At 36.8% G+C, this 13,165-nt stretch overlaps 3 protein-coding genes across 4 annotated transcripts; 2 read left to right on the forward strand and 1 right to left on the reverse strand.

Annotated features, from left to right (window-relative positions):
• The first annotated feature begins 59 nt into the window (after positions 1 to 59).
• LOC110176713 (distal membrane arm assembly component 2) lies at positions 60 to 1,291 on the forward strand. Its single transcript, XM_020943153.2, has one exon. The coding sequence runs from the start codon at positions 60 to 62 to the stop codon at positions 912 to 914; it is 855 nt and encodes a 284-aa protein (XP_020798812.2). The 3' UTR covers positions 915 to 1,291.
• Positions 925 to 1,520, reverse strand: LOC110176714 (coiled-coil-helix-coiled-coil-helix domain-containing protein 7). 2 transcript variants are annotated; one of them, XM_020943154.2, is made up of 3 exons: positions 1,389 to 1,520; positions 1,237 to 1,335; positions 925 to 1,180 (listed from the first exon to the last, which is right to left on the reverse strand). In XM_020943154.2, the coding sequence occupies exons 1-3, from the start codon at positions 1,431 to 1,433 to the stop codon at positions 1,067 to 1,069; spliced, it is 258 nt and encodes an 85-aa protein (XP_020798813.2). In that variant the 5' UTR covers positions 1,434 to 1,520; the 3' UTR covers positions 925 to 1,066. The 2 variants fall into 2 exon arrangements, with proteins under 2 accessions (XP_020798813.2, XP_086690345.1); XM_086834219.1 differs by having other exon boundaries at positions 1,237 to 1,349; positions 1,389 to 1,513.
• LOC110176693 (vacuolar protein sorting-associated protein 26C) lies at positions 1,499 to 2,927 on the forward strand. Its single transcript, XM_020943125.2, has 3 exons — positions 1,499 to 1,659; positions 1,714 to 2,482; positions 2,633 to 2,927. Exons 1-3 carry the CDS (start codon positions 1,600 to 1,602, stop codon positions 2,752 to 2,754), a joined length of 951 nt encoding a protein of 316 aa, XP_020798784.2. The 5' UTR covers positions 1,499 to 1,599; the 3' UTR covers positions 2,755 to 2,927.
• The last annotated feature ends 10,238 nt before the right edge of the window (positions 2,928 to 13,165 follow it).

Here is a 13,165-nt window from a genome sequence, read left to right on the forward strand (position 1 = left end):
TCACGTAACGTGCACATCTCTAGCTAGTCAAAATTTATTTACGGATTGCAATTTTAAGCATGCTACAACGGCTGTCCATTAGATTACCCTTATGGGGGCGATGTGGCAGTCGAATGGCCTCCACGCTACCCACAAACCAAACCCAGAATGGCGAGGAAGAGGTTAGTGCCACAGTTAAGAGGATTCGCACGGAATTGGCCGCCGACAAGCAGAAATTAAAGTGGAGGACTCCGATCGGTGACCGGCCTGAGGATTGGAATAGCAAGCTGAAACTGTTCTCCAACTCTGAGCAGACCTCCGATTTCATAGTGATGATGCAGCAACCAATTGACCTGAGTCCCAGGAGCATGCGCCAATGGTGGGACAATCGGAAGGAACGGATCGAGCGACACATGCAACAGTTCATTCCGGAGAGGCACAAGATTCTGGGTGCCGAGTTGGCAGCGGCACATTTCATCCTGTATCGAGGCGGTGCCGCCAAGTTCTTCAACGATCAACGCTGGCACAGGGCCACCGAGGATGGTGAATTCAATCTGCCCAACAGGTTTGATCCCGGCTATAAAGTAGAGGCCTTGCGGTGTGACAACATGGTCTTGTATTACGAGGGATTGGAGAACCTGCGGTGTCTCGATTCTCTGAAGTTCCTCTCCCTTCACAACGTGAAAACCTTTGACGACTGGTGTCTGGACAGGATCTCCGGCGGTGGGTTTTCGCATCTAGAAGTGCTGGACCTTTCGGGCACCGATATCACCACAAATGGACTGGCCTGCCTTTATCGTCTGCCCAGCTTGAAATTGTTAATCCTAGATGATCCCAAGGCGACTTTGGAACTGGAATTGGCCACGGCCATGTTGGAGGAGGCCATGCCCGCCCTGAAAGTGGTGGGAGCTGATGTTATACACAGCCAAAGCTAAAATTTATTAGTTGCACTTGTATAATATAAAACTGTTTTATTATAATTTAAAAATTGTGGCTTCTCTGAGAAAACTAACTTTTTAAAAAATGTTATTATTTACATTCTATGTTACTAAAATTTTAAACAAAAATTTCCAAATGGAGAAGAGTATCAACTTTGCGTAGGTTTTCCCTTCATATAGTTGGCTTTAATGGCATCGCGCTCCTCGACCGGCGGCAAATAGGGAGCTATTCCCTTAGCTCTGCGTTCGCTTTTTACTTTGTTCTATAAAAAAATAAGATTTTGGTTCATAACCCATATACTTTTATTGAAGAACTCACCCAAAACTCCTTGCAATTGTTGTAATTGGCGAAATAAACCTCGCACTTTTCGTGATCAAAGTTGTTTTTGTTAAGGCATTTGAATGATAGTTCTTGTTCCTGTCAAGAACAAACTATTAACAATTTATTGAATTGGTTTTAATTAAGCATACCTTAAGGCAGGGATTATCCCGTTCGGCATTCTGATTGCGAGGCATTTGTATTTAAGAAATATTTTAAATAAACTTATGTAAAAATTCGTTTGTTTTCGTTTTGTGAGAAGTGGGACTGCCAACTCGATAAACAGCTTTTGCCAGGGCTGCCAAATCTATCAGCAGGAACTATACGGCTCCAATCAGCTGTTTATGACAAACAAGTGTTAAAATGAGTTCTTTGCTCTTTGAAATTAAATTAAAACGCGAAAATAAAGTGTATTATGAAAATGTAAGTTGTTTATTTAGTGCATATATTATTTATTAATGTGTTTATCTTCCGTAGGACATGCTGCTGGGCTGCGTGCAGTTTCAGTGCGCGCAGGAGACGAAACATGAAGGAATCATGCTATATTTGGAGGGAATCGTTAATCTCCAGCTCAGCAGCAAGACAGTCGGATTGTTCGACGCCTTCTACAACTCCGTGAAGCCCATCAATCTCCTGCAGAACAGTTTGGAGCTATCTGCGCCGGGAAAGCTGAGCGCCGGTCGCTCGGAATTCCACTTCGAGCTTCCATTGGTTTGCAAAAAGGAACCTAAGATGCTGTACGAAACCTATCACGGGGTCTTCATCAATGTCAACTATCAGCTGAACTGCACTTTAAAACGGAATTTTCTGGGCAAGTCCATGACAAGAATCCAACAGTTTTGCGTACAATATAAGCCGGTGGCCCTCGGCGAGGACTCTTTAAAGGCAGTGCCTTTCAGTCTGAGTCCAGATTCGTTGCAAAAGAATGCCACCGCCAAAGAGAGATTATCTATGCCGCGGTTCCTTATCACAGGCCGCCTGGATCGAAGTGAATTCTGTGTGACAACCCCAATAACCGGCAGCATCACGGTGCAGCATACGGAGGCGGCAATTAAATCCATTGAAATGCAATTGGTTCGCGTGGAGACGTGCGGTTGCGATGAGGGCTACTCAAAGGATGCTACCGAAATCCAAACAATACAAATAGCTGATGGCAATGTACTGCCCAAGCTGGAGTTGCCCATCTATATGGTTCTGCCCAGATTGTTTACATGTCCCACGCTGCTCACCAAGAACTTTAAGATCGGTAAGTTTACTTTTTTATAGGAATAATAAATAGTGTTTCATAATAGCTCCTCATAATAAAAGCTCTCCATAATACTTATATTCAATATATATTTAAATTTTTTTGTTTATTATTCGTTTATTTACAAATCTATTAACTTATATATTTCAGAGTTTGAACTGAATCTAGTGGTTGTCTTTAAGGAGGACTATACGGTGAGTGAGAACTTCAAAATAGTCTTGAAACGTTCAGTGGGTCCGTTTTCTACTAAAATTAATACAGCAGGCCGTTAAAGTAAATTCCAATCATAGTTGGCAGCTACATTTTTTACATATTGCAATTAATAATGAGTAATCTCAGAATCCTCGAAAATAGGCAACTTAACGTACTATTTAAATTAACAAAAAAACCTTAAACTTAACTGAAGTTTGTAAAACTCCACAATAAACTTTAAAAAAAGTGAAAATGTTTGTGTTTAAATTCATAAAAATAATAATTCTTTAAAGGGGCTTTTAAATTTTCCCATTATACATATTAAAGTTAAACGCTTTATTTGTATCATATCAAATCATATTCATCACATTTATATTATTTTCATTTTCATTTCTATTTTAATTTGATTTATTTTTGTATACACATTTGTATATGGCTTGTAGCTTTTTATTAATTTAGTAGTAGAAAGCAGCACATCTCATAATGGATATATATAAGTAATGTTTATCGTGGACTCTGAAAATATTATTATGGGGCTCAGGAGCTATCGCATTCCATATAAATATTACTTCTATATATATTATCTATACATATCTTATATTTTGAAAGCTACCATGTATCCATTCCCAATTTAAAACTCCCGCCAACGCCATTATTCTCGTTTCCTATTTCGATACACACTAGTTATATTCTATTTCGTGTTTAATTCTAATCGTGTAATATTTAGGGTCGAGAAGCTTTATGTTGCGTAAAGCATTTGATAAGTGTCGTAAAATGAAATTGCCCTTGTAATTTAATGCGTCCGTTGCAAAAGTTGTTCGAAATTTCTGTGGTTCTGTGGTTGTGGACTGTAAGTGGACAACGGTACATTTTTGGGTGAATGCGAAACCGGCACACACACATGATTGGGTACCACACAAGTGTGTGGCTCGAAAATTACAAAAACCCATATGATTTCACAAAAGAGAAAGGGAATTTGAATGTGTTCAAGTTTCATTTTCGTTAAAGAACTGCAATATGATTATTTTTTAATATGTTTTTAGGCTGTAAATATATTAACAAATTCTAATATTTATTGTTTAAAGTGTAAACAGTGCGTGTTCCCTTTAATAGTAATTTTTGTATTTCGCCAAGAGCAAATACAAATGATTAATTTCCTCACATTTTAATGTTTGCCCCTCGGCAAATTTTGGCAGGTTGTAATTAAAATTGTTTTAATGAAATTAAATACATATCAAATATGCATTTTGTTGCCAGATAAGGATTTGATTGATTTGGTATTGAGTTACTTGACAGTTTTTTTAATTAATTGCTCAAAACAGGGAGTTCTGAAGAGACAGATGTATCGATTACATTCCGCCCGCGTCATTATTTCCTTTGTTTACCTGTGATTTGCTTTCAATCGGAGTCCGTGTGTGTGATTGATGCGATAAAAAATGAGGAAGAGAGTGAAGAAAATTGATTTCCTTTGCTAACTCGGTATTTGTGCGCTTCATTTTGGCCACTTCATACACCTGTTTTGCCGTATCCTGTTCCTTCACCGTTATTATCTTTCAATTTGCCACACAGCTGGCTAAACAAAAATCGAATAAAAAAAAGGAAAACTTCCATTCCACTATCTTTTTTTCTTCCTTTTGCTTGCTTTTTAATTCGATCTTCATTTTGAATAGAACACTTGAAGAAAATCGAAGGGAATTATTATTTCTTAATGCATTTTATTTTAGTTTTATGCTTTCTCTGCTCTGAAAACTATTCCATATTTGTTATAAGGTTATTCTTTTGATATTTCTGATGGTATATATTTAATGTAATATATATATAAAAGATTTCTAGGTGTATTCACACACACCCACAATGATATTTAGCGTTTACCTTTAGCCAGCGGAATGTACTGTGTTATTCTTAGCATACTTTTCAGCTGCCGTGCGCTACTGTTGCGCTCCTTCCTTCTTTGCGTCTTCTCGTTCTACCCTCTTCTTATTTATTTTCCTGTTTTTATTTTTCCTGTTTCCCTTTTTTTCTTTGTCCTGGAATCCGTGTGACCGGTAAGTGCATATCAATTTCCTGCTCCCCCCTTGCATTGCATGGACATTTTTTTTAAATCTTTAATAAGCTGATACTGCTTTTTTTGGTGATGCTGTGCTGTCGCACACATATACACGCATATATTGCATTGCTTTTTATGTGTTTGTTCGCATACAAATGTATACAGAAAAGGACAGTGGTAACTCATAAATGCTTTCGAATGTTCGGAAATGAAATTGTTTAAAAATTTTAATGAAAATAAATTGATTTGTTTCTTCAAAGAAGTTTTAAACATTTTTGTTAGCAAATTATGAAGTTTTAAAATCCAACTTTTAACTATTTTATTATTACTATTTATTGTTTTAAAGATACATTTTTTGTCTTTCAATTCTGAACTTTTAATATAAATTGAGGTAAATATTTAAAGAGGTTTAATTCTTTAAAATTAGGAAGTTTTCTTTTAATGGAACTGTAATTTAAACCCTAAAAGACTTTAAATGCTTTTTTCATTGCTTTCATTTAGCTTTAATTCTTTAATCCTTACTTGTCGGTATATTTCAATGATAATTTTATCGAGTCCACATGTCCAACGGTGCGTATACGTTACCTTTTGTTGTACATTCACTTTTTGTTTAATTCATGAATAAAAGTTGCAGGCCTAATTGGTTGGATTTAATATCGCTTAAAGCAGAAAGCTATTAATTTTTGTTCAACTAGAGAACATAAGGATATTGTTTTGGGTTTTGCAAATATCGGGATAACCACTGTACAGGCCTATATAAATTACTTAGCATGAAATTCCCTTGCTTGCTTTTCTTTTTTGGCCCGTCTTTATTGGTGACGGGGGTTTGGGGCGACAATTTGGCCAGCTCCTTTACATCCGATATACAAATATATATATCCCACTCGACGACGACCAGGAGGCAAGTTTCAAGTTCACTAAATTATGTACATATACGTACTTGTGTGTCTGAACAAACACATATATTTACTCGACTCGACTTGACGTCCCGAACTTTTTACCATAAAGAACGTCGCACAGACACCCACCGCCATATTCACTTGAATGTATTTATTTAAGTCAAATAAAAAGCGAGAAGGTTGGAGGGAAAGAGGAAAGGAAAGTGCCTGGGAAAATGGGAAAATGTGGGCCTGTTGAATCTTATAGTATATACATACATATATACAAATGTATGTTAGCAGGCATAAAAACATAGCTACACTTTGAGAGGATTCTTTTTAAGCGGCGGCAGGGAAAATCAATGAAGCAAAAATAGTTTATGAATGTGGATATAATATAATGCCTGACATTACAATAATATTCTTCCAATCGATTTGGTTTCTTTTGAACCATAAGAAAATGTCCATTGTATATTTTCTTAGCCAATTTTCTCAGGCGGCTTATTCCCTGAGAAAGTTTTTATTTCAATTGAATGCAGTTGGAGTTTATTAAAAATATACTGTGACTTATTTTAATGGGTTTCTTAAGCAATATTTTCTATTATCCTGTAGCAGCACTAGGCCTTGTCCAAATACAATATTTATTAACTATTAAACTGAATAATAATTTTGTGTATAGCAAGTAAATGTATATACCTTGATTTATTCAAGTAGGTTGCCTAAAGTGTTTGAATTTTCAATTCTAACATAGTTGGTTTCATTTCATTTACATTTACAATAAGTTTCTTAGAATTGCCTAAAAGGGAATTCTCATCCTCTTCTGTTGTTTCTTATGAAACTTTTACTAACAAATAGTGTTTGTTCTTGCTAAACAGCTTTCGATTTTAGAACCTCCCCCAACAATTCCTTGAATTCCAAATTTTTACAGTGCACGAAAAACTGTTGCTTTCTCTCCACCCATACCTCGGCCACCGCATTTTCCATTTCCTCTTGGCTTCTTTTGAAACTTATGTGTGGAGGAGGCTTTCAGAAGCAGCGAGAAACCAGGAAAAGGGGCCATGAGAACATGCGGCGGTGCCTAAGTCCACCTCATCTGGGTGGGGGCAAAGCATCCGAAACCGAACCGAATCCAACTGAAACCAACTGAAACCACCAACCCACCGAACCACAAGGCAGATGCCTTCAATTTGGCAGTTTGCTGTGTCGCCAAATGTAGCACTAAGGAAACTTTTCCCCCAAAGCCTATATATATTTTTTGTCTCTTCTTTCCCCAAAAGACATTTTACACTTGATGCACAGAGGAAAAGTCATAGTAGTAGTAATTCTTATTATAATTGTTAAACAATGTTTAGGGAATTGGCATAAAGGGATATTTGAATTATAAATTAGAAAGATAGTTAGCAATTTTTGTAGAAGTTTCTCTTGCTGGCTTTATTCAGCGTATATTTAAATGTACCATAGTTGAATTTTTCAAGGATTAAAATTTAGTTTTAAATAAATAAACGGATGCCTGAATTTCAATGATATTTTTTTCTTTCTGTGTCCCAAAAATGAGTGTAAAATGAATTGAGGGCGTCGCCTTGGGGGCCTTGATATTTTCGTATTCGCATTGGTATTGCCATTGGCTACAACTTTCTGCCATAAGTAAATCCACTGTCGACGACTGACGCAAACTTTTAACGCCAACTGTTGCCAGAAAAACATTTCTGACTTGTGTACGCATTTTCGATTGCGATTACACTGCCTATTGTCCCGATGCCTGGCAAAATTTCAATGCCAGCATCTGGAATTTTAAAGATGGGACAAAGATGGGGTTTTATTTTGGGGTTTGTTTTTCTCTTTTTTTTCGTGTGGGGTGTAGGAGGAAAGTGTCGTCGTCACGTCATGTAATTGATTTAAAATTAGCACATCGCTTTGAAAATTTAAACTGTTTACATGTGCCTGGGGACAGCTGCTTCCAAAATGTTACAGCTTTTGCGAGCTCTGCAATCCGCTACACTTGACAAAAGTTAATATTTGTGTAATTCATTTTCTTTATACTTTTTTAACAAAATGTATTAAAATTGTATTTATTTATTTAATATATTTCTTAACGTAGTCTTACCTTGATTTTTATGCGGCGAATAATTGTAATCAATGATACTTAGTACCATATACATATTTTAATATTTTTTTTGGGTATAATCGCACGCGTTCTATATATTTATTGAATTCAGTTTATTTTATGCTTTATGTATCCACTTTCTCTATATAAATATTAATTTTTATCGATATATTGATACTTATTACTCTCTTTAAAAAGAACCCTCTAATTCTTTTGCGTGTACCAAAATCCGCCATCTCTGTCCTTTTGCCTCTCCTCCGGTTGGTCCTCTTTTGGCGCCTGTATAAGTGGGTGTTTGCCCCTGTATATATACGTGTGTGTGTGTGTGTATGTTTATGCATGTTTAATGAACATGAATCCACCAGCCACCAGGCCAGAGCCCTGTAATCGCATTTCAATATGCTGCACCGCCGGTGTAAACTAAACTAAAAAGAAAAAAAACAAGAAAGGAAGCTAACTTCAGCACACCGAAGATTGTATATCCTTCCGATTTAAAATGGCTATATCCCAAATTTGATGAAAATGAGTAGAAAGCTGGAAAAGTTATAATATTTTTTTCTTAACATTTTTCAATCGTTCCTATGGTAGCTATATATATACATATGTATGTATATATGTATATAGTCCACCGATTCGCCGATAGTAAAATTATATAGAAGAACAACTCCATAGTTTCATTCAAATAGCTTGCTCTTGAATTTGTTCCAAAACAAATCTCGCACATGCATATGATTCCCAAATGGTTCTAACATCCCCGGAACGAAGTGACCTTCTACCGAACAAGTCTCAGAAAAGTGTTGTGTTACAAAAGTTGCAAGTCATTGTTTATTAGTGTTCAAAGTTAGTAACTGATCTTAAATGCTTAGTGGTCTTAGATACTTAATGGTCAAAGTTACTTACTGGTCATAGATACTTAATGTTCAGAGTAACTTAATGTTCATAGAAGCTTGCTGATCATAGTTAATCACTGGTCAGACTTAATTACTGATAATATTTCTATAAATCGTTTGATTGTTCCTATGTCAGCTATATATATGTATATATATAGTCCACCGATTCGCCATGCTCCGACTATATACTAGTAAAATTATATAGAAGAATAACTCCATAGTTGTCTTCAAATAGCTTGCTCTTGAATTTGTTCCAAAACAAATTTCGCACAAGCATATGATTCCCAAATGGTTCTAACATCCCCGGAACGAAGTGACTTCTACCGGACAAGTCTCAGAAATGTGTTGTGTTACAAAAGTTGCAAGTCATTGCTTATAAGTGTTCAAAGTTAGTAACTGATCATGCATGCTTAGTAATCATAGATACTTATTGATCATAGTTACTTACTGGTCATAAATACTTACTGTTCAGAGTAACTTATGTTACTGGTCATACTTAATTACTGGTCATAAGAGCTTACTGATCGTTGTTACTCACTGGCCATAGATACTTACTGTTTAGAGTTACTTAGTGCTTATACTTAATTACTGCTCATAGTCAATTTTCCGATTGTTCCTATGGCAGCTATATATGTCTATATATAGTCCACCGATTTGCCGTGCTCCGGCTTATATACTAGTAAAATTTTATAGAAGAATAACTCCATAGTTTCCTTCAAATAGCTTAAATTTGTTCCAAAACAAATCTTGCACATCTGAACATATGATTCTCAACTGGTTCTAACATCCCCGGAACGAAGTGACTTCTACCGGCCAAGTCTTAGAAATGTGTTGTGTTACAAAAGTTGCAAGTCATTGCTCATAAGTGTTCAAAGTTAGTAACTGATCATACATACTCACTTACTATGGTCGGAGATCACTCCTTCACTGCGTTGCAAACTTCTGACTGAAATTATAATACCCTGCAAGGGTATAAATACAAGAAGTGGGTTGAGCGGAGTACTACTCACAGAAAAAAAGAGGGGAAAAAAACCGAGGAATGTTGGAAAAAAAATAGAGGAAAAGAGAAAAACTCAAAGCCGGAGACCGTGCCTTCCTTCCACCTCCAGTTGGAAACGGCAATTTAGTTTGCAGGGCAAACTTTTCATAGCCGCTCTGACCCGTAAACGAGGTCAGTGCAAAAAACATTTTGAAAAATTCATATGCAAACGTATTTTCAGCTGCACCCGGCACTGGCAACTGGCAACACACAGGTGCCAATGGCAGCACCACTAGAACTGGTACCTGTATCTGAATCCATACCAGGTCCAAGAGCAGCAGCAGCTGCAGCAGCCAGGACCAGTAACCAACTCCTTCTGGCAGGACCTTCCCCTCTTGCGCATGGGAAAAGGGGGAAAAACTTTTTAATGGCCGGCACACACACCCACATCCACACACAAACACACACAAACTTAATGGGACTCTTGCAGTCCAGTGTAATTCCGAGTCGCCCATGGGGCTCAAAGTCTTTCGCAGTTTTGGTGTAAAGTGAAACGTTTTGCTTTTTATTAGTTGATAAACATAAAATATAATGAAAAAGAACTCGCTTTTTACACTAAATTAAATGTGAATCAACATCTCTTTGGGGCAAAAACAAAAATAAACTTTAGTTTGCCGTGAGTCTGTGAATGTGTGTATGTTTGTGTAAGGGAGAGCTGGGGGAAAAAGGTTACAAATTAATTAATTTTCCCACATTTCTGATGGAATTCTGGGTCAGCGATTGAAACCAGATATCATAATGGAATTTGATCCCTCATGATGTTTCATTTAAATGTAATTTCCATTATAATTATGCCTGTGGCTGCCTCTGCATTAGCTGTGTTAAAATCTACTTGCATTTGGGGAATAAGAATTAATTGTCAGGTTTAACATTTATGGTATTTTGTACATTTATTCTACAAACCCTTAAGGCTTTAAGTCTAAAGTGTAGTTGATGCCATAAATGCTTCTTAGGAGTTGTTTGTTATTTATTGCAAAAACTTAACAATAAACCCAGATAATTAAGACAATATCTTATATGTCAAAAAACAGTGTTGATTAACAATCTTTACATCTCAAGTGCTTAGAATTTCCTGTAAAGCTACCACCAATGCTGCCCATTTTCGGCAGATGATAATCGGCGTGTAATCAACTCGACTTCTAGCATTTCCACTTTTTAATCACTATGCCCCGGCTAATTGCTTACCCAAAAAAAAAAAAAACAACAAAAAACAAAAGCCAAAAGCGGAAACTCTTTAGTTTAACACAAAGTGAAACATTTTCCGCTTTTCCGCTTCGGTATGCTTTTTTTGTTATTCAGGGAATAAGACTAAACACGAGCCACGGATGTAATTGTTGGACGAGGTCTGTAACCTACGGGCTCTATGAGTAATTAGGGTCGGGGATTAGGACAGTCGCCTTCGCTTCAATAAATTTTTGGCCGTTGGCCGCCCAAAGGCGAACCGAACCCGGCTCCGGGCGGTGCTTATTTAAGGCTCAGTCCGGGTCACAAGGTGTTCCGCCATAAAAGGGCCTAAAAAAGTGGGAGTACGGAGTACAGATACACACCAAAAACAACTAAATACTTTTAAAACATTACAATAAATTTAAAAAATCAAGCAGAAGCATTAGATAAGTTATTTCTCAATTCAGAAATCTTAAGTTTCCAAATAACATATTAAATATTATTATTTTCTGATCTTGCAATTAAATCTTTGGATTAAGGAAAGATGAAGGCTTTAATCCCTGGTTTATTTTGAAAAGTGTAAGAGCTGGGGGAAGTGCCTTCCAACATTATGCCATCTCGCGTCCGCTGACGGTGATGTATGTACGTGTTTCGGCTTTGCTTCCGTGATAATTTTCAAACTTTTTGCACCAATTATGTGCACGGCAGCGCGATATTCTCTTAGCCATCTTTGCCAGCCTGTGTATATGGGTATCCGCTGTGTGGGTGTGTGTGTGTTGGTGTGGGTGTTGGCCTTTTTGTGTGCCTGTAGTTTATGCTCATTACGTGAGTGCTGAGCGCAGCAGACTCACAAATTGTTGTACAAGAAATTGCCGCCGTTGGCGTTACACGAAGGTATACGCACACAAACACAGGCCACGTATATAACCTCTGGTATATACATATATATATATAGCTATATATAGATTTCTTGCCTGGATGCAAAATCCTCGAATTTAATTTTCAGGTAAACTCCACGGCAATCAAACGGAAACGTGTCCATGGGGCGTATGCGCGATATACATAGTTGACCAATTTGCTAGAGGCAAGAGGAAGCCCTTTTCCCCGCACTTAAACTATAAGGGATTGAAGGCTCTTATTTAAATACACACTTAAAGTAGCTGCTAGCGGTGTGAGAGAAAGAGCATTAAATGCTTGGCCATATTTAATTAAATTCAGGTTAAGAGCAAATCCTGCTCACGGGGCGTATGCGTGATATTAATTGACCACTTTGTAGCGGCGAACCCTTTGTTAGGCAAATACTTTATTATTTTGGAGTGAAATTTAAGTGGCCAGGGACGTATTATTTTCTAAATAAAAATGTTTCTTAATGAAACTTTCTATTAAATAAGCAATTAATCCTAAGGGAGCAGGTGTGCTACCTTACTAATTTTCTATGTTCCTTTACTTTAGTTTTAAATCGCTCAGAGCATTATTCTATTATCCTCACTTGTCGGATTAATCTTAATTAAAACTTGCAACTATTTACCTCAAGTAAACAACTTAAATTAAATTTAATAAACTTTAGAGAAATCCCATTAGGCGTATGGCGACAAAATCCCCACCCAATCTTAGGCAACTTTCTCTCCTCCTTCGAAAGCCTAAAGGAAACAATTAATTTGGCAACAGTTTATTAAAGTCGCATAATTCTGGCTATCAAAACGGAAACGTGTGTCCCCAGGGCGTATGCGCATTATTTGAATGACCAACTGGTAGCACTTAAACTTTGAACAATTTAAATTGGTAATTGAAATGCCCAACCGAAAACAATTTAATCAACTTAACTATTAGCCAAATGCAGCATCCGACTTCAACTTTTAGTTTTCATAAATTCCCCATTTCACAACTCATAAATCAGAGGCTTAAATCTGATTTTGAAGACTTAAGGACTTAAGCCTTGAAAACCAATTCCAACTAAAATGTGAACTGGCCCCCAGTTGCCACGCCCACTGAATAAGTTATTTTCCACTGGCAACGGCAAAGCTTTAGCTTGAGCTTGTGCCACACAGTTTTTCCTTTTGTTTGGGTTATTTCAGGGGCAAATAAAAAATAAAACGTAGATATATATACTAAAAACTATAAAACAACTCAAAGTGCAACTTTAAAGACGCGTAAACTTCTTGAGAAGGCAGCCTCCCACCAGAAAAAGGCTGTCTATTCCGGCAAAAAGGCGAAAAGTGAAAGAGGAATGGGAGTTTTTATTTTATTCAAGTGCCGTGTCTTCTAGTTTAGTCTGCACTTTGGAAAATTTATACATTTTTCAGTTGATTTTCAGGCGTATTATTTATAGAAAAAAGTTGCTGAAATTAATATTGAAAAGTTATGCATTT

The sequence above is a fragment of the Drosophila serrata genome, unplaced genomic scaffold (assembly GCF_035046125.1).
Source record: "Drosophila serrata isolate PLE 108 unplaced genomic scaffold, ASM3504612v1 contig_272, whole genome shotgun sequence".
In the NCBI taxonomy this organism is placed as follows: domain Eukaryota; kingdom Metazoa; phylum Arthropoda; class Insecta; order Diptera; family Drosophilidae; genus Drosophila; species Drosophila serrata.

Bases quoted from the DNA above. Each gene is read 5' to 3' on its own strand.
- LOC110176713 (XM_020943153.2), top strand. From the start codon at position 60: ATGCTACAACGGCTGTCCATTAGATTACCCTTATGGGGGCGATGTGGC.
- LOC110176693 (XM_020943125.2), top strand. From the start codon at position 1,600: ATGAGTTCTTTGCTCTTTGAAATTAAATTAAAACGCGAAAATAAAGTG. The intron at 1,660-1,713 runs GTAAGTTGTTTA...TATCTTCCGTAG, and splicing joins ATAAAGTGTATTATGAAAAT to GACATGCTGCTGGGCTGCGT. The intron at 2,483-2,632 runs GTAAGTTTACTT...TATATATTTCAG, and splicing joins CACCAAGAACTTTAAGATCG to AGTTTGAACTGAATCTAGTG.
- LOC110176714 (XM_020943154.2), bottom strand. From the start codon at position 1,433: ATGCCTCGCAATCAGAATGCCGAACGGGATAATCCCTGCCTTAAG. The intron at 1,336-1,388 runs GTATGCTTAATT...TGTTCTTGACAG, and splicing joins GGGATAATCCCTGCCTTAAG to GAACAAGAACTATCATTCAA. The intron at 1,181-1,236 runs GTGAGTTCTTCA...ATTTTTTTATAG, and splicing joins ACAATTGCAAGGAGTTTTGG to AACAAAGTAAAAAGCGAACG.